This window comes from Schistocerca piceifrons, chromosome 5 (assembly GCF_021461385.2).
Source record: "Schistocerca piceifrons isolate TAMUIC-IGC-003096 chromosome 5, iqSchPice1.1, whole genome shotgun sequence".
Taxonomy (NCBI): Eukaryota; Metazoa; Arthropoda; class Insecta; order Orthoptera; family Acrididae; genus Schistocerca; species Schistocerca piceifrons.
In genome coordinates, this window is record NC_060142.1 from 358,428,098 (window position 1) to 358,449,819 (window position 21,722).

General features: G+C 43.1%; 1 protein-coding gene across 1 annotated transcript in view; it reads left to right on the plus strand.

The window, feature by feature from the left end:
• Positions 1 to 20,864, plus strand: part of LOC124797990 (mucin-2-like) — a 134,909-nt gene extending 114,045 nt beyond the window's left edge. Inside the window, exon 2 of the mRNA XM_047261171.1 lies at positions 17,760 to 20,864. Within this exon, the coding sequence (XP_047117127.1) occupies positions 17,760 to 20,059 (2,300 nt within the window). The 3' untranslated portion in view covers positions 20,060 to 20,864. The remainder of the gene's footprint in view (positions 1 to 17,759) is intronic.
• The last annotated feature ends 858 nt before the right edge of the window (positions 20,865 to 21,722 follow it).

A 21,722-nucleotide genomic window follows, 5' to 3' on the forward strand; every position in this document is an offset into this window, starting at 1 on the left:
ACGATTATGTTGTGCTCTGTGCAAAATTCTACAAGGCGGCTTCCTCTTTCATTTCTGTCCCCCAATCCATATTCACCTACTATGTTTCCTTCTCTCCCTTTTCCTACACTCGAATTCCAGTCACCCATGACTATTAAATTTTCGTCTCCCTTCACAATCTGAATAATTTCTTTTATTTCATCATACATTTCTTCAATTTCTTCGTCATCTGCAGAGCTAGTTGGCATATAAACTTGTACTACTGCAGTAGGTGTGGGCTTCGTATCGATCTTGGCCACAATAATGCGTTCACTATGCTGTTTGTAGTAGCTTATCCGCATTCCTATTTTCCTATTCATTATTAAACCTACTCCTGCATTACCCCTATTTGATTTTGTGTTTATAACCCTGTAGTCACCTGACCAGAAGTCTTGTTCCTCCCGCCATCGAACTTCACTAATTCCCACTATATCTAACTTCAACCTATCCATTTCCCTTTTTAAATTTTCTAACCTACCTGCCCGATTAAGGGATCTGACATTCCACGCTCCGATCCGTAGAACGCCAGTTTTCTTTCTCCTGATAACGACATCCTCTTGAGTAGTCCCCGCCCGGAGATCCGAATGGGGGACTATTTTACCTCCGGAATATTTTACCCAAGAGGACGCCATCATCATTTAATCATACAGTAAAGCTGCATGCCCTCGGGAAAAATTACGACTGTAGTTTCCCCTTGCTTTCAGCCGTTCGCAGTACCAGCACAGCAAGGCCGTTTTGGTTATTGTTACAAGGCCAGATCAGTCAATCATCCAGACTGTTGCCCTTGCAACTACTGAAAAGGCTGCTGCCCCTCTTCAGGAACCACACGTTTGTCTGGCCTCTCAACAGATACCCCTCCGTTGTGGTTGCACCTACGGTACGGCTATCTGTATCGCTGAGGCACGCAAGCCTACCAACGGCAAGGTCCATGGTTCATGGGGGGAAATTGGACGTAACACATAAGAAATGTTGTGGGGAAGGCTAACCAAAGACTGCGTTTTATTGGCAGGAAACTTAGAAAATGTAACAAATCTACTAAGGAGACTGCCTACACTACGCTTATCTGTCCTCTTTTAGAATACTGCTGCGCGGTATGGAATCCTTACCAGATAGGATTGACGGAGTACATCGAAAAATTTCAAAGAAGGACAGCACGTTTTGTATTATCGTGAAATATGGGAGAGAGTGTCACAGAAATGATACATGATTTGGGCTGGACATCATTAAAACAAAGGCGTTTTTCGTTGCGACGGAATCTTCTCACGAAATTCCAGTCACCAACTTTCTCCTCCGAATGCGATGTTGACACCGACATACATAGGAAGAAACGATCACTATGATAAAATACAGGAAATCAGAGCTCGTACGGAATGATATAGATGTTTGTTGTTGAGATTGGAATAATAGTGAACTGCGAAGGTGGTTCGATGATTTACCCTATTGATCCTCATAGTGCAGAAACCAAATTTTTCTTTACTTTTACTTTTACAGGCAGAAAAAGTGAAAAAGTTATCAAGGTTTAGTCTTCTGTTTTTGCCCCACAACTTCTTCGAAAAACCTTGTACTACTCTAACAGACAATTCCCTCTCCAAAACTTCAGGTATCCCTTTGATAAAAAACAAAGGCAAGAATGTAGTCTTTCAGGTCTGCAACATGCCACAGTTTGTAATCGCATTATACAAGTTTCATTGGGTTATATTGTTTCACATTATATCCTCCTTTGAAGAAAATAACTGAGTAATAAATGTTTTCCTCCAACTTCTGTCGATTTTAGTCTCAGTCATATATCTACTTTTGAGAGGGTTTTGATGTAAGCAATAAATTATCCCTCAGATTTCTCTACAGTTTCAGGTAAACTGATTTCAACCTCCACTAGTGCCCGTTCTATCTGGTCTCTTTAAAAAATTGCATCAAATCCCAAGGCTTTTTCAAAAATCTCGTCAAAAACCTAAACCTGCGGGATTATTAACATAACTATCATTGTCGTCATCAGCCTCTACTTCTGTAACATTATCATCGTCTGGCAAATACTTTAGAAGAGCTGCAACAATACCGTCATCTCTTGGTATTGCCAGTGACTCGAAAATGCTAGTAAAATACAGCATAAAATATCAAAGAAAGCGACAAATTACGCTTGTATAACAGTACACGACAAATGTACGTACGGCCAGATGATACTTTAAAGTACCACATGATTTTCGCATAATTCGTAAATAAAAACCTTAGATTTAACAAAAGAGTTGTACGGGAATAAAATATAACGCAATTTTCAGAATATCTACGCTAGAAAGAACAATAATTTCTAACAATTGTATATCAGAAAACAAAGTAAATCTACAGCTCTCAGCAAAGATTATATTAACATACTCTTTGACTGACAAACGAGATCTAGAAGGCAGTGCGGTGTTTCTTACTAAACATAATCATAAACATGTGCTCGAAAAAGCCAACAGCCCAGGATGTAGACAATACCTGAGCAGTCAAAATAAATAAGGATCAAAAGAGGTGGTACTTAGAAGTACCAACAGGAAACAAAGGGTTAAACCATCAGTACAATGTATTAATACAACTTATGACGATAGATACTGAATGGATGTTTTAAAGTATTTGATTTTATGATGGCAGCTAGCCGAAAAGGATACTCAATATAAGAAATAATTAAGTGTGGCCAAGACAGCGGTCGCGTGTAAATTAAGTGTGCCTGCTTTTGTGAACGTGTGTGTGTTTTCCTTTCTTTTCTGGAGAAGGCTTTGGTCAAAAACTCAGTGTACAACAGTCTTTTCGTTGTCGCTGTCTGCAACTCAACATGTGATCTTTATAGTGACTAGCATTATCTCGTTTTAATAACTGTTGATGTTCCATCCTGGACTTTACATTGTTTGATACAATAGTTTCCATTCATTCTATTTTCGTATGATTTTTAATCCTGGCGATGAATGTTTCTATCTGCCCATAAAAGTGTATAGTGCACGGCTGGCAAACAGCTGTCCTATCATCTGAGCCCTGCTGCAGTCGTGACTTCTAGGATTTTGTCACCCTCCATCGTTAGGCCAATGATGTGTGTTGTCATGAATTCCTCATACCGTAATTGCATCCATCGGTTCATTTTATCCAAAAACCGGCTTACTTTATGTAAGCTCGAGACACCAACCGTTCGGACCCTTACGATGTGTCTTTTAACACTCGCCAATAAATCCTTTCATTTTCCCACTATACTACAGGCCTTCACGATGATTCTTCAACACCGTCACATGGTCAGATAGCCAACGTCAGAATATGGCTAAGTGTTCATTATTTAGTGATCTGTAGCGATTCATTTGCGCAGAAGTTTGCCTATTCGCCATTTTCGTTGATTTAAAAAAAAAGGTAAAAAGTAATCCTTGCGAAGGCAGACGTCTAGCTGTTATTTTTAAATACGTAGAAAAATTTATCTCAGTTCATTTTAACGTCCTCTACACTCCACTCAGAAACTTCCGCGTTTTCGTAAAGGTAGTGAGTTGTCAATCGTTCTCCGGAAATCTGTGGTGACTGAAACTCTTCTGAAACTCAGGCAACAATTTAACGGTAATCGTATAAAGACAGGTGCGCGAATTATTTATCTTACCACGAGCGTTTATTCATCTGACTACAGAAATGGCATGTTTTCTATCGTTTTACATCCCTGCTGTTACACTGTCAGAACAGAAGTTCTTTCTTATTTCATCAACTTTTCCGATCAAAAACGTTGTCTGACTCGTGAGAGAACTCAGCAACACAGATAGAACTCGATATAGATATCTAGTCGATAAAAACAGAAAGAACAGCAGTAAAATGCAGATACGTTACTGACGCGAAACTGGGCTGACCGCCTACGTCCCTCTCTCCTCTTCATCCCTTCCATCTACACCCTACTCCCCATCATCAGGACTGCTGGTATCACACTGTATAATAAGTAGCAGATCATCAAGTGACGAAACAGAGTTGCATGAATGTAGCTGGAGTCATTCTTGTCAGCGACGAGTGAACAATTGCATCTGAGATACAAACACATCGCCTGGTCGGGAGTTCTTCTTCTGCGGCGCCTGTTCATTGTTCCAAAAGGCCTATCGACTAATATGGATGCTTGCTCAATGTTAATAAACTGGAATGTCAGAAACATCAAATAATATCGGGTGACGTAGAAGTCTGGGCTAACAAATGGCGAAGTGGTGCGTGATCTTCGATTCGTCTGCTGTGTTTACCTGAGCTCAAAGTACAAGTATTGGGATACACCGCTGTCTTTCCGATCGAACAATAATAAATTACAGTGCAGTCAGGCGTCAGTGTTAGCTCAGTAACGACGCAGCCAGAGAGAGAAACAGAATCACATCCGTCCTCTCGCCAGCTGTTCCCCTCAAAGTGAAAGTAGCAGGGCGGAAGTTCCGTTTCCTCATTCCATCCAAACGCGAGACTGATGAACCGCAGGTAACCGTCCAGTAACGGCGGCACAAAAGCCTCATTGCCCTCCAGACAAGAGCAGCTCTCCATGGCTCGCGTGCATCCCACACCATTCCTCGTTCACGCCTGGCTTTCTCTTGCAGACGAAAAAGAAACGGCACTGCATCTAGTGACAGAGAACCAAGGATCAGAACGTGAAATAATTGAACATTTTCATTGCGTGACTCATTATTTTTTGTTTATTTCAATAGATTTTCAGTTGTCATCGTAACAACGTGGTTTTTCTAGGAGTTCTGTTTGACACGTTCATAAACAATTCTCAAGTTTTGAATTACTGCTATTAAACAGTATTAAATTACACCGAGGTGACGAAAGTCTTGGCTTACCTCCTGCTATCGTGTCGGACTTCCTTTTGCCCGATGTAGTGCAGGAGCAAGACGTGGCATGAAGTCAACAAATCGTTGGAAGTCCTCTGCAGAAATATAGTGTATTACTGCCTATATAACCATCCATAACTGCGAAAGTGTTAGCGGTCGAGGAGTTTGTGCACGAACTGACCTCCCGATTACGTCCCATAAATGTTCGATGGGATTCATATCGGGCTTTCTGGGTGGCCAAATCATTCGCTCGAGTTGTCCAGAATGTTCTTCAAATCAATCGCGAATCGTTGTGGTCCAGTGACATGGCGCACTGTCATTCATAAAAAATTCCATTGTTATTTGGGAACATGGCTGCAGATGGTCTCTACGTAGCCGAACATAAACATTTACAGTCGATGAACGGTTCAGTTGTACCAGAGGATCCAGTCCCTGTAAATACAGTCCATACCATTATGGGCCACCAGCTTCCACAGTATTGACAATATAGGTGCCAAGGCTTCGTGGGGTCTGCGCCAAACTCGACCACTACCATCAGCTCCTACCAGCTGTGATCGGGCTTCGGTTTTCCAGTCGTCAAGGGCCCAAATGAACATAGGAGAGACGCTGTAGGCGGTGTTGTGCTGTCATTAAAGACACTCGCGTCTGTCTTCTGCTGCCATAGAATATTAACACCAAATTTCGCTGAACTGTGCTTACCGACACGTTAGTCGCACGTCCCACATTGATTTTTGCCGTTATTTCACGCAGTGTTGGTTGTCTGTTAGCTCCGATAACTCTACGCATACGCCGCTGCTCTCGGTAGTTAATTGAAGGCTGTTGGCCACTGCGTTGCCCCTGGTGAAAGGTAATGCCTGAAATCTGGTATTCTCGGCAAACTGTTGACACTGTGGATCCCGGATATAGAATTCCCTAAAGATTTCCGAAACAGACTATCCCATACGTCTACCTCCAGCTACAATTCCACGTTGAAAGGCTGTTAATTCCCGTCGTGCGGCCATACGTGGGAAACCTTTCTACATGAACCACCTCACAACAAATGACAGCTCCGCCAAAGCACTGACCTTTTACACCTTGTCTACGAGATGCTATCGCCATCTGTATTTGTATATATCGCTATCACAGGACTTTTATCACCTCAGTGTATCATTATTACTTTTTTTCTTTTTTTCATCCTTCCAGATAGCCGTGTGTATTAAAGCGCCGCTTGCGGAACAGGTAGGTACGTCGATTCCAGATTAAATCCGCTCAGCGGATTAACGACCCCACCTCAGTTACACCATTCGAAAACATGTCGAAAACTTTCGCACACTTTCGCATGAATCACATCTCACGCAGAGAGTTCTACATCTACATCTACATCTACATTTATACTCCGCAAGCCACCCAACGGTGTGTGGCGGATGGCACTTTACGTGCCACTGTCATTACCTCCCTTTCCTGTTCCAGTCGCGTATGGTTCGCGGGAAGAACGACTGTCTGAAAGCCTCCGTGCGCGCTCTAATCTCTCTAATTTTACATTCGTGATCTCCTCGGGAGGTATAAGTAGGGGGAAGCAATATATTCGATACCTCATCCAGAAACGCACCCTCTCGAAACCTGGCGAGCAAGCTACACCGCGATGCAGAGCGCCTCTCTTGCAGAGTCTGCCACTTGAGTTTATTAAACATCTCCGTAACGCTATCACGGTTACCAAATAACCCTGTGACGAAACGCGCCGCTCTTCTTTGGATCTTCTCTATCTCCTCCGTCAGACCGATCTGGTACGGATCCCACACTGATGAGCAATACTCAAGTATAGGTCGAACGAGTGTTTTGTAAGCCACCTCCTTTGTTGATGGACTACATTTTCTAAGCACTCTCCCAATGAATCTCAACCTGGTACCCGCCTTACCAACAATTAATTTTATATGATCATTCCACTTCAAATCGTTCCGCACGCATACTCCCAGATATTTTACACAAGTAACTGCTACCAGTGTTTGTTCCGCTATCATATAGTCATACAATAAAGGATCCTTCTTTCTATGTATTCGCAATACATTACATTTGTCTATGTTAAGGGTCAGTTGCCACTCCCTGCACCAAGTGTCTATCCGCTGCAGATCTTCCTGCATTTCGCTACAATTTTCTAATGCTGCAACTTCTCTGTATACTACAGCATCATCCGCGAAAAGCCGCATGGAACTTCCGACACTATCTACTAGGTCATTTATATATATTGTGAAAAGCAATGGTCCCATAACACTCCCCTGTGGCACGCCAGAGGTTACTTTAACGTCTGTAGACGTCTCTCCATTGGGGTACAAACACTTATTCCCGGGGAGTAGCAGGGTTGTGATGTAAAGGGCATCCGACCACCCCTTAAATTAACCATACCAAATCCGTTAATAACCATTGCGACACTGAGCACACGCCGTATAAGGGCGCAAGACAAAGAAGAGTGACTCAATTTCGTTTTTGCTTTCTACGTCTTTCCTAAAGTTCTTCTACACTGAGGTGTAGAGGTCGCGCAAAATAATGTACCCCTTGTGTGCATAGACAGAGCAGTATGGGTGGGGACGGGGGTAGTGGCGGTGGTTCCCTGGCCGTAGCCGAGCTGCAGTTGCGACAGCTGAAGCCTTGGCTCAAAGCATTTTGGGTTTGATTTCTGTTACAGCCACCCCATATAAACAACAAAATAACTCACTCAAACTGCAATACTTTTTTACGCAAGCATTTGAAGTGAACAGTAATAGCTCAAATAAATACCATGAAAAATTCACATCGATTGTCTCTGCTTGCTAATCTGCCTTCCCCCCTCCTCGTCCCCCCCCCTCCCCCACTTGAACTGAAAGGAGCATTGAATAAATTTCTTGTATTTATCCAACTATACAGTGATATACGATTTTTACCTGTGTCTACTACAGAAGAATGGAAAAGGAAATTGAGAATGTGTTAGATGACGATCAGTTTGGCTTTAGGGAAGGTAATGGCACGAGGGAGGCGGTTCTGACGTTGTGGTTATTAATGAAAGCAAGACTAAAGGAAAATCAAAACACTTTCATAGCATCTGTCGACCGGGAAAAAGCGTTTCACAATGCCAAATAGTGCAAGATGTTTCAAATTCTGACTAAAATACGGGTAAGCTCTAGGAAGAGACGGGTAATATACAACACATGCAAGAGCCAAGAGGGAATCAATCTATATATGGAAGAAGCAATCATGGAAATAAAAGAAGAGTTCAACAACGGAATTAAAATTCAAGGTGCAGGGATATCAATGATAAGATTCGTTGATGACATTACTATCCTCAGTGGAAGTGAAGAAGAATTACAGGATATGCTGAACGGAATGATCAGTCTAATGATGGCAGAATATGACAGAGAGTAAATGGAAGAAAGGCGAAAGTATTGAAAAGTAGCAGAAATGACAAGAGAACAATGAAACTTAGCATCAGGATAAATGGTCACAAAGTAAATGAAGTTAAGGAATTCTTCTACCTCGGTAGCAAAGTAACCAATCACGGACGCAACAAGGAGGACATCAGAAGCAAACTATCACTGGAGAAAAGGGCTTTCCTGGCCATGAGAAGCCTGCTAGTATCATAGGCCTTAATTTGGAGAAATGTCTGAGAATGTACATTTGGAGCACAGCAATGAATGGTAGTGAAACATGGATTGTGGGAAAATCGAAACAGAAGAGAATCGAAGCATTCGAGATGTGATGCTACAGACGAATGCTGAAAATTAAGTGTACTGATAAGGTAACGAATGAGGAGCTTCTGTCCAGAATCGGAGAGGAAATGAATAATATGGAACATGCACAAGAAGAAGGGACAGGATGGTAGTACATCTATTAAGACATCAGGAAATAACTTCTAAGGAGAGTAAAAACTGTAAAGGAAGACAGAGACTGTAATACATCCAGCAAATAATTGAGGTTGTAAGTTGCAAGTGCTACTCTGAGATGAAGAGGTCGGCACAGGAGAGGAAAACGTGGCGGGCCGCATTAAACCAGTCAGAAGACTGATGAGTAAAATTGACGAATATGATGGATCTACCCTCATTACGGTTACCTTTCACGTTATTTGGAAAATCATTATGTTTACTTTGTATATCTAACGAACATTTAAATGTATAAATAAGATAGGAAAAATAGAAAATGGCTTATCTACAGCCTAACTTGTGTAGTAAGGATCCTAATGACGAAATTATCCTAATGACAAAATTCCTTCTTTAAAAGATGTATTTTTTTTATCAATGGAGCTATAACTATGGTGACTTTCATGTCGTGTACTCTTTATGTGTCACGGGGAAATTATGTATTCATGTCCTGACAGTCTGTTCATCAAAATCATTCTAAATGTTTATTTTCTTTCCCTTCTTCCGGACTAAAGAAGCCTTGGGAATTGCGTATAGCTACGTTTTCCCTCTTTTTTTTGTTTACTTTCTTTATTTGGTAAACGCCATTGGCTCCTGCAACCCTCTCAAGTACAGTTATAATGGGATATTTACTACCTCAGCTACCTCTTCCGTCACGAATTTTACGACACTGCACAGGATCTAGCTTGGCTGACTATGAAGCAGTTTCCCTGCGCCTACAGTGCGTGGAGACTGCGGTGACACTCTGTGTACAACACAGAGAATGCTCGAATTACGGTGACAAACCGTTGACAACTGAGACGGTCACCGTCAACGGATAAAGCACACAGCTCACCAGGCGACACGGAACTAATGTGGCCGCCCTTTCTGAATAAAGGGATGGACTGGCCCAGCAGCCACGACGAGAATGCGTTTCTGCGCTGGGATCACGTTAACCTGTACGACCTCGACACTGCTCTTCACTAACATGGAGTATATTTCCATTTCGATGTTTTCTAGATCCACTTACACGTCATGTACTTTGCCTCGTTGTTACGGAATACGATCGTGTTTTGTTTTGTGTTTGTGGCCGTGGTAGCGTTTGTTATTCCTGCGCGTGTGTGTGTGTGTGTGTGTGTGTGTGTGTGTGTGTGTGTAACAGGTGGTATTATATGTCTTAAATCTGTGTATGCAAACTGTTACTTTGTTAAGGCTACTTTCTTATTGTACTGTGATGGGTGATCATGGAGTATCACGTCTTGATCCTTGCAACGAACATGCAGTGCTCTTCGTACACTTGTGCCATTCTATGACGAATTTCCGTTTCCAGCGCTCGTCCCGCTGTAAGCAAACCGACTACACCCTTTTGCTCTTCTTTGGAAGCTTGCATTTCACCGTTTTCAGCACGACTGAGCGCAGTGGACGGTCGACGCGTGCATGTGCTCTGTCTACGGTCACGTGAGTGTGCGCCAGTGTCCCTCTAGCGACGACTTTGGGGCCTCAGCGCTCTTGTAGTGATTACACTCCCTTCCGTGTGCAGTGGCGTTAGACTGAGGTGACACAAGTAATGAGATACCACCTAACATCGTGTCGGAGCTCCTTTTGCCCGGCGTAGCCCAGCAGCTCTATTGCTGCCTCTCCATTATTGCGAAAGTGTTGCCGGTGCAGGATTTTGTGCACGAACTGACTTTTCGATTACGTCTCCTAACTGTTCGATGAGATTTATGTTGGACGATCTGGGTGGCCAAATCATTCACCCTCACTGTCCAGAATGTTCTTCAAACCAACACGAACAACTGTGGCTCGGTAACATGACCCACTGTCATCCACAAAAATTCCATCGTTGTTTGGGAACATAAAGTCCATGAATGGCTTGTAAATGTCTCCAACTAGCCGAACATAAACTTTTCCAACAAATGGTCGGTTCAGTTGGACCAGCGGACCCAGTTTATTCCATGTAAATACAGACATCATTATGGGGCCACCACCAGCTTGCAGAGCGCCTTGTTGACAACATGGGTCCATGGCACGTGGGGTTTCCACACTCTCAAACACTACCATCAGCTCTTACCAACTGAAATCGGCAGTCATCTGACCAGGCTACAGTTTTCCAGTCGTCTAGGACCCGCCTGAGCTCAGGAGAGGCGCCGTAGGCAACGTCGTACTTTTAGCAAAGGCACTGGCGTCAGTCGACTGTTGCCATAGCCCACACCTGATTTCGCAGCCCTGTCCTGACGGATATGTTCGTCGCTCGTCCCACATTGATTTCTACTATTATTTCACGCAGCTTTGCTTGTCTGTTAACACTGACAACAATACGCTAACACTGCTGTTTCGGTCGTTAAGTGAAGGCCGTTGGGCACTGCGTTGCCCGTGGTGAGAGGTAACGCCTGAAATTTGGTATTCTCGGCTCACTCTTGACACTGATTCGGAATATTGACTTCTCTAACGATTTCCGAAATTAAATGTCCCATGCTTCTAGCTCCAACTACCATTCTGCGTACAAGGTCTGTGCGGCTGTAATCACGTCGGAAACCTTTTCACATGAATCACCTGAGTACAAATAACAGCTTCACCAATGCACTGCCTTTTTATACCTTGTGTATAGCGTACTATAGCCATCTGTATATGTGCATATCGCTACTGCGTGACTATTGTCACCTCGGTGTACGATCCCTTCGGCGGTTTTCATTTTACAGCCTCTGGCTCGTTAATTTTTTAATTTTTTTTATTCCCCTTGTAACTAGGCTTTCGCGGGAGAGTTAAAGACTCTTTTCAAATATTTGACGATTTTGTTTTTTCAGCACTTCTGCGACGTTCCACCGTGGGTGAAACATATCTGCCGTTCTTTCAATGCGTCCAGTATCCCTGTAAGCCCTGTTTAGTATGGATCATTCACACGTGAAAAATTTTCTAGTAAGAGTCGAACAAGTGTTCTGTAAGCAGTCTCCTTTGTAGATTGACTGCATTTGTGAGGACAAATGGCTACAGTCAAATATTCGTGTACAATATGAGTGAAGAAACAACTTTTACAGGCATCTATGAAGGAGTTCACACTTCTAGAAACTCTCCTTACGTTTCTCAATCTGCGAGTGTGTCTAAAAACAAAGGATCTGTAACGTCCAGGCGTCACAAAATAATTTCATTTCCACGCATGCTCCAATTTCACGAGAGTATCATCTGCCTAGACACCAGCTACACTAAAGCAGATGCTTTCAGAAGCATTTGACATTTGATCGAAAAAGATTAATGCGAAGTTGCACCATCTTTAGCCTATGCAACTCGTGAAGGAATGGACTTAACACAATTTGGGAATTATTCCCAAACGAATGTTGAGATTTTTGCCATGCAGTACAAGTTCATTCCGCTGCGATGAGGAAAAGATTGTGCAGTATTAAATGACTGGCAACTTTAGCGCATTTAAGCGCTATGACATTCCCGCCAAAATTTCTTACAGAAGTAAAAATATTTCTGTCCCGAAAAGATGGACTGATGTATGGGTTCCAGGCTTGCCGTGACAAAGAAAATGCACCTAGACTTGTTACGAGCATAAGTTACTGTACATTCGCTTACAACACAATACATGGCATTATTCGCTCAAAGTAGCATGCAACGACTTCATTTCGTCCGCTAGAGCACTTAACAGCACTTACCGAGAGGCGGTAACGATGTAATAAGGCTGTCTTATTACGTTTACTGGTGCTTGAGAGATGTTTAAGATGTTGTTTTGGTTGAAAAGTAGGAAGTGCAGCGGATTAGGGAAATAACGTGCAGAGTATAGATTAGTATGCTTCCACTACTTTCACTGTGACGTAGGTGAGAGCAACAGCAGTCAGCTCGGAGGCCATGTACTTCAACAGACGTGCGGTTACGTAAACAGCGGTGCAGAACTCACCGCTACCTCTACCGAGATGGCACAGTTATTTGTACGCTCTGTTCGTATTCAGTACGAGTGCAATTGAAGTCCCCGCCTGACGGTTCGGATGTAAGTATACCGTGATATCCAAATATCACCATAGCCTAACGCCTGAAGTCTTCAAAAAGATAACGAGGGGTTCTTTAACACATTTTTTAGCTACTAAGCAACTACTGTAATCCTCATTTCGAAAATATCGACAAGATTTTAACCGCCAACAAAGAAGACAGTTTCTAGACGCGTCAAAAGACGTCTCCTCATCCCCATCACGTTGTGGAACGCAGTGGCTTTGCTTGACAGGCTTAGCACACGGAATAGCGGTGTACAAAAGATGTAAATCAACATGGCGAACGCTCTCAAGGGGGCGGTGCGAAAAACCTGGATTTTTAAGGATGGAAACATTGCGTAGCTCCTCATTAGCGAGCATTACGAAGTACAGATTACATTTACTTTGTAACATGCTTCTCAAGGGTTGGATGACGCGTGTCTAATGGAGTTGTTGAGAGAAACTACTGTTGTTTGACATATACAAACCTTGTGAGCAAGGAGAACATTTATCTGTTAGGGTGGGAAATAGAGCGATTTTGTTGGTAGAAATGCACTTATTTCTCTACGTATTTCCTTTCTAGTTCAATATACTTGCTCAAACGTTTTTCCTGTAAACAGATTCCATCTTTTTGGTTCAAAATGGTTCAAATGGCTCTGAGCACTATGGGACTTAACTTCGAAGGTCATCAGTCCTCTAGAACTTAGAACTACTTAAACCTAACTAACCTAAGGACATCACACACATCCATGCCCGAGGCAGGATTCGAACCTGCGACCGTAGCGGTCGCGCGGTTCCAGACTGTAGCGCCTAGAACCAATCGGCCACCCCGGTCGGCCCATCTTTTTGATATCATCATTATTCATTATAGCGTATGGGGGAACGCAACAGGATATAGTAATAACAACAAATAAAATAGCCTCAGGGTGCAGTTATGGCGTTAAAAGATTTACCGCGTGATCAATTTCGAGACTTCACGCCTCATTCTCAAATGCACCTTTTTTACACTTCCAATTGACGGTTACGTGTTAATTTCCCAGCTCACACAGATTGCCAACCCAAATACCAGTCACCACGCCCTGCACCACACAGGTGTAGTGTCGCTTACATAGGGCTGCGGAAGTACTATGTGGCAGCAACATCCTGCCACCCTTTCAAGTAACCACGCCAAAACCGTTCACAAACATGCCCACCCCGCAAAAATGCGGTACAAAAACTCAAGCTTTTGATTTTATGGCCTACTTTAAACTCATAAGGCAGTCGTTGAAGTTTACCTGTGCCAGAAGCGAACAGCAAAATTCAAATGGATCAAATGGCTCTGAGCACTATGGGACGTAACATCTGAGGTCATCAGCCCCCTAGAACTTAGAACTACTTAAACCTAACTAACCTAAGGACATCACACACATACACGCCCGAGGCAGGATTCGAACCTGCGACCGTAGCAGCTGCGCGGTTTCAGACTGAAGCGCCTAGAACCGCACGGCCACCGCGGCCGGCAGCGAACAGCACTTTTTTAACAGTGAAACGGAGGTGGTTCAAATTAATCCGTTTTCCTTCATCTGTTTTACAGTTTCTAGATCTGAAAATTCCTCCATATTTTTTGAGAATAATTTTCGTGATATGGACTGTCATTCCTTGACGTCTCTTTCAGTTTTGGATTTCGCAGAATCGGATTTCCCACGATCTCGAATATGTCTAGTAGAAGCTGTTGCATAGACGTGTATTTTCTTCAGTGGACTAAAATAGGTCGACCCTTGTTTCTCAAGGACAGGCAGCACAGATTTTTTCTGAAATAGACGAAAGATTTATCAATATTTATCAACCGCAGACAAAGCGGGGAATTCTTACTCATTGCTCCATTCTATAATGACGTTCATGGCTTTCAAATGGTCTACTGAGTTTTATATACTTCTAAAGCCAACTAAAGTGTAGGCTGATATGTCTATATCTTACCTGTTTCCATTCTTCTAAAGTAGAATGATTGCAGTATTGCTCCAGTTTTGGGGGATTGTCTTCCTCCAAAGACATTCTGTAAATAAATTTGGAACTTCCTTTTGTATTACTTTTCTTTCAGCTTTAAGCGATTTTAATAAAGCATCATGGTTTCGAAGTGCCTTCCTTCACTCTTCGCTCCATCCGCTTACTATAATATTTTTCTGTTTTTTTATAATTATTTACGTCTTCCACCCTCCTTAGTGGTTCGCAAATAAGGTTACGCGGCGGCACTGAGGATGGATTTTTAAACAAAAGTAGCATTTTGCCTGTAAAATCTTTCATAAAATACAGTCTGCCTTCGTGGCTATACGGTCACTGTGTCTGCCTGCACAGCGGAGGACTCGGATAAGGTCTCTTCTTTTAGACGAGGAACTGTAACGGGCTCAGTCTTACTGCGAAGACATTCGGTTAGCCATTATAAAGAACTGTCAGTCATCCCGGTTTTGGACGCCGGCTGGAAGAGAGAGAGTTATGTTTTTTTTTTTTTTTTTTTTTTTTTTTTTTTTTTTTTTTTTTTTTATCGGTCTAGTGACTAGTTTGATGCGGCCCGCCACGAATTCCTTTCCTGCGCTAACCTCTTCATCTCAGAGTAGCACTTGCAACCTACGTCCTCAATTATTTGCTTGACGTATTCCAATCTCTGTCTTCCTCTACAGTTTTTGCCCTCTATAGCTCCCTCTAGTACCATGGAAGTCATTCCCTCATGTCTTAGCAGATGTCCTATCATCCTGTCCCTTCTCCTTATCAGTGTTTTCCACATATTCCTTTCCTCTCCGATTCTGCGTAGAACCGCCGGCCGAAGTGGCCGTGCGGTTAAAGGCGCTGCAGTCTGGAACCGCAAGACCGCTACGGTTGCAGGTTCGAATCCTGCCTCGGGCATGGATGTTTGTGATGTCCTTAGGTTAGTTAGGTTTAACTAGTTCTAAGTTCTAGGGGACTAATGACCTCAGCAGTTGAGTCCCATAGTGCTCAGAGCCATTTGAACCATTTTCTGCGTAGAACCTCCTCATTCCTTACCTTATCAGTCCACCTAATTTTCAACATTCGTCTATAGCACCACATCTCAAATGCTTCGATTCTCTTCTGTTCCGGTTTTCCCACAGTCCATGTTTCACTACCATACAATGCTGTACTCCAGACGTACATCCTCAGAAATTTCTTCCTCAAATTAAGGCCTGTATTTGATATTAGTAGACTTCTCTTGGCCAGAAATGCCTTTTTTGCCATAGCGAGTCTGCTTTTGATGTCCTCCTTGCTCCGTCCGTCATTGGTTATTTTACTGCCTAGGTAGCAGAATTCCTTAACTTCATTGACTTCGTGACCATCAATCCTGATGTTAAGTTTCTCGCTGTTCTCATTTCTACTACTTCTCATTACCTTCGTCTTTCTCCGATTTACTCTCAAACCATACTGTGTACTCATTAGACTGTTCATTCCGTTCAGCAGATCATTTAATTCTTCTTCACTTTCACTCAGGATAGCAATGTCATCAGCGAATCGTATCATTGATATCCTTTCACCCGTCTCTCCCTACAGCTTACCCCTACTTTTTTCAGAATCTCGAACAGCTTGCACCATTTTATATTGTCGAACGCTTTTTCTAGGTCGACAAATCCTATGAAAGTGTCTTGATTTTTCTTTAGCCTTGCTTCCATTATTAGCCGTAACGTCAGAATTGCCTCTCTCGTCCCTTTACTTTTCCTAAAGCCAAACTGATCGTCACCTAGCGCATTCTCAATTTTCTTTTCCATTCTTCTGTATATTATTCTTGTAAGGAGCTTCGATGCATAAGCTGTTAAGCTGATTGTGCGATAATTCTCGCACTTGTCAGCTCTTGCCGTCTTCGGAATTGTGTGGATGATGCTTTTCCGAAAGTCAGATGGTATATCGCCAGACTCATATATTCTACACACCAACGTGAATAGTCGTTTTGTTGCCACTTCCCCCAATGATTTTAGAAATTCTGATGGAATGTTATCTATCCCTTCTGCCTTATTTGACCGTAAGTCCTCCAAAGCTCTTTTAAATTCCGATTCTAATACTGGATCTCCTATCTCTTCTAAATCGACTCCTGTTTCTTCTTCTATCACATCAGACAAATCTTCACCCTCATAGAGGCTTTCAATGTATTCTTTCCACCTGTCTGCTCTCTCCTCTGCATTTAACAGTGGAATTTCGGTTGCACTCTTAATGCTACCACCGTTGCTTTTAATGTCACCAAAGGTTGTTTTGACTTTCCTGTATGCTGAGTCTGTCCTTCCGACAATCCTATCTTTTTCGATGTCTTCACATTTTTCCTGCAGCCATTTCGTCTTAGCTTCCACGCACTTCCTATTTATTTCATTCCTCGGCGACTTGTATTTCTGTATTCCTGATTTTCCCGTAACATGTTTGTACTTCCTCCTTTCATCAATCAACTGAAGTATTTCTTCTGTTACCCATGGTTTCTTCGCAGCTACCTTCTTTGTACCTATGTTTTCCTTCCCAACTTCTGTGATGACCCTTTTTAGAGACGTCCATTCCTCTTCAACTGTACTGCCTACTGCGCTATTCCTTATTGCTGTATCTATAGCGTTAGAGAACTTCAAACGTATCTCGTCATTCCTTAGTACTTCCGTATCCCACTTTTTTGCGTATTGATTCTTCCTGACTAATGTCTTGAACTTCAGCCTACTCTTCATCACTACTATATTGTGATCTGAGTCTATATCTGCTCCTGGGTACGCCTTACAATCCAGTATCTGATTTCGGAATCTCTGTCTGACAATGATGTAATCTAATTGAAATCTTCCCGTATCTCCCGGCCTTTTCCAAGTATACCTCCTCCTCTTGTGATTCTTGAACAGGGTATTCGCTATTACTAGCTGAAACTTGTTACAGAACTCAATTAGTCTTTCTCCTCTTTCATTCCTTGTCCCAAGCCCATATTCTCCTGTAACCTTTTCTTCTACTCCTTCCCCTACAACTGCATTCCAGTCGCCCATGACTATTAGATTTTCGTCCCCCTTTACATACTGCATTACCCTTTAGCTTTAGTGAAAAAGAATTTGGAACAACTGAGTTACGGTGATATTCGTGCTAGCGACGTTTCGTCAGTTGTAGCTAGCGACTGAAGCAGCTCACGCATACCGTTGCTGTGTTCGCAGGATGGAGCGGCCGTGCTGGGGCATCGCCCGCCGGGGAGGTGGGCCTTCCCTCAAGCAACCTGCTGCTGGGGCCGACCTTCGACGCCCGCCTCGCCTACGGAGGGAAACTGCTGGCTCCGGACAAGGAGCGTGCCGACCAGGGCTACGTGTACGAAAAGCCGCCGCAACCGTTCACCTACCCCACCAGAGGGACAACCACCACCACCAGACCCTTCACCTACACTACTAGGAAACCAGTCTCTTATCTTCCCCCTGTAACCACTACCACAGCTAGACCCTTCACCTACACCACTCCGAAACCAGTCTCTTATGTTCCCCCCTCGACTACCACCACCGCTAGGCCCTTCACCTATACCACTCCGAAACCAGTCTCTTATCTTCCCCCTACAACCACTACCACCGCTAGGCCCTTCACCTATACCACTCCAAAACCAGTCTCTTATCTTCCCCCTACAACCACTACCACCGCTAGGCCCTTCACCTATACCACTCCAAAACCAGTCTCTTATCTTCCCCCTACAACCACTACCACCGCTAGGCCCTTCACCTATACCACTCCAAAACCAGTCTCTTATCTTCCCCCTACAACTACCACCACAGCTAGGCCCTTCACCTACACCCCACCCACCACAACTGCGAGACCCTACACATATACATTCGCTACATCCACTCCTAAACCAGTCACCTACCTCCCTCCCACAACAACTGTGAGACCCTATACTTACACATCCCCTACGACCACTTTCAAACCAGTCTCCTACCTCCCTCCTGTAACAACTGTCAGGCCAGTTACTTATACATATTCGACTACTACTGCCAAACCCTTTACTTACACCTATCCTACGACAACTCGCAAACCCTATACCACAACCACAGCTCGACCTTCTACTTATACAACGAGACCAACTTATGCTACAACTGGTTATACGACGCAGTCGCCGAGGGTAACGTTTACGTACCCCACGAGGCCGCCGACTACCACTGAGAGGCCCTACACGTTCACCACTACAACGAGGCGCCCGACGTTCACGACTCCGAGGCCGACGCCGCCGCCCACTACAGTTAGAACGGCACCTCCCGTAACTGGATACAAGTACCCGTCTCCAACCGTCACTTTCACCTATCCCACCAGACAGCCAACCACCAGTGCGAGACCCTTCACCTACACAACCACCAGCAAGCCCATTACCTACACCTACAGCACTACTACAGCTAAGCCCTTCACATACACCTATCCAACGACCACTTTGAGACCATACACATACAGCACCGTCAGAACAACCGGTTACCCCACTGTATCTCCAAGTGTTACATTCACCTACCCAACGAGACGTACAACCACCAGTGTCAGACCATATACATTCACTACAACGACCAGGAGACCGACTTTCACCACTCCAAGACCCACATATTCGACAACAACACTGAGGCCTTTCACTGTTACAACTCGACAGCCAACATTCAGCACCTATAGACCCTCTCAGTCTACAACAGTCTTCACTGGCTACCAGAAGGAATCACCTAGTAGGCCTTTCACGTACCCAACAACACAGAGACCTTTTACATATAGTACTACAACAGCGAGACCAACATTCATCACAACAACCACAAGGAGGCCAACAACAACATTCCGACCTACATTCATCACGACAACCACAAGGAGGCCAACAACAACGTTCCGACCTACGACAATCTACACTACGAGACTGCCAACCACTACTCTCCGGCCGTACACATTCAGTACGACGACGCAAAGGCCAACGTTTCCGACTCAGACAACCCCCAAAATAACTGGGTATCCCAAGGAAACACCCAGCCGACCTTTCACATACCCTTCAAGACTCCCAACGACAACCACACCTCGGCCTTACACGTACACCACTACAACTACTTTACGACCAGTCACTTTTACCACAACCTCTCCAAGGCCGACTTATACAACACCAAGGCCGACATTTACAACACCACGCCCCACGTACAGTACCCCTAGGTACACAAACACCACTCCGAGGCCGACATATACGACTCCGAGGCCCACGTACACAACTCCTCGGCCAGTGACGTATCCCAGCACGCAGACAATCTTCACTGGCTATCCAAAAGAATCACCTAGCATCCCGTTCACTTACCCGACACCAGGAGCGCCTGCAGGAGACGCGAGGAAGAGTGCAGGACAACCTTTCTCATACCCAGCACTCTTTCCGGGAGCAGATTTTGACCTGCGCCTCTTGAAGAAGAGGTCTGCTCCCGTGATTACAGGAGAGCTGCAGAGAAAGGAACGAGCCGACGATGGAAAGTGAGTCTATCCCTCAATAGAAGCTAACCCGGGAGATGGCTGTTAACTACTTGTTAATTACTGTAAGCTACATTGCGAGAATAGTGCGTAATCATTATCCTGACCCTCTCACGACAGTTCATCCACGAATGTTATTTGAGGCAGATTACTAAGAAGCTCAGACGGCTTTCAGCGTCTCAGCCATCACTTTGAAGACAACCATTCGTGTCTGACCCAATAAGATTCTGAGACGTGTAACGAATTCTAGACACTCATTTCGTGAAATTTCTGTGCCATTAATTTCTTTGCCACAAGTACAGTGCAAACAGTCGTGTTGCAGACATATGTTCTCAAGGCTTCACGGAATTCTGAAGACATATCATTTGAAGCTAAGTTGTTTGAAGAGGGAGCAGTTGACCGTACCCTGTTTCTTCTGTGTGTAACTTTTTAGACGGAATGATAACACTGACATGCAACTGGAATTTCGGTTATCACTCCGTTTCTTCTGTGCTATCTCCGTCTTCAATTGTGGCCACATAAACTTCGATGTTACTGGAGCTGCTGTCATCCTACCTCGATCGGACATCGCCCAACTGGTATCTGAATTTGTGTCAAGTAGCTCCATTTCAATTTGTTAATGTGAATTGTGAATAAACGCCCCCAATAATTGTGTGCTTTACAATGCATAATCTACCATCATATCAGATTAACAATGTCTTCTAAACATTTACGCCATTAATGTTACATTTGTTATTATTTTCAACAGTTTTATACGACAGTTAAATTTGTAAGAAATAAAAGAATTAAAGGAAAATAAATAAATAATTATATTACTGTTGTTTCATTCCACACTATAAACAGCAGTAAATAAAAACAATATAATTACCGCCATCTTTAAAGCAAATAATTGTGTAACTAGAGAATTTACCGATATAATTCAGTACTGTTCAGTAAACTCACTGTATTTCATTGGTAACTTATAATAATAGCCTACCGAAAGTGTACACAATAAGATATATAAGTCATTAGTATAATGTTAAGCTATGATGTGTAAATAACCTACTTCACGATTCTCAAATCCTCATAACAACGTAATCAAGGGCATGTATGAACTAGCTCATCTTTCTTATTCTACTATTTCTCTGAGACTCAGATAAAACAGATTTAACTGGACGATAAACAGTGTAAATTGACAGGGGTTGCGAATTATGTATCATAAAATTCAATCTGACTCATTAACTGAATTACAGCAAGCTGTATCGTGCATAATACAAAATTATTCAATCTGACTTCATTACAGCAAGCTGTATTGTGCATAAAACAAAATTCTTGCTAGAGTGAAAAAAAAGGAATTATGTTCCTAGATTTGTGAAAGCTCTAATGTTGTACGAAAGATAGGTTTTATGAACAAATAATTCATGTGTTGCATATGATACGAGGTATAAAAATCCTAATTTTCTATTTAAAGATAATGTACGGAAAATAATATTTATCTCAGACGAAATGAAAGAAATACTTTTCCATATTACAAGAACTACTCTTTCACACCACTAAAACTTGCTAAAGACCACAAAGCACGAATACTGTTTCGCCTTAAAAAAAAAAAAAATACTGAACTGATTCGTAGAATTACCCCTATATAACATTCACTTTTTCTTACAGCAGAATTATGGTCCATATGATGAGTT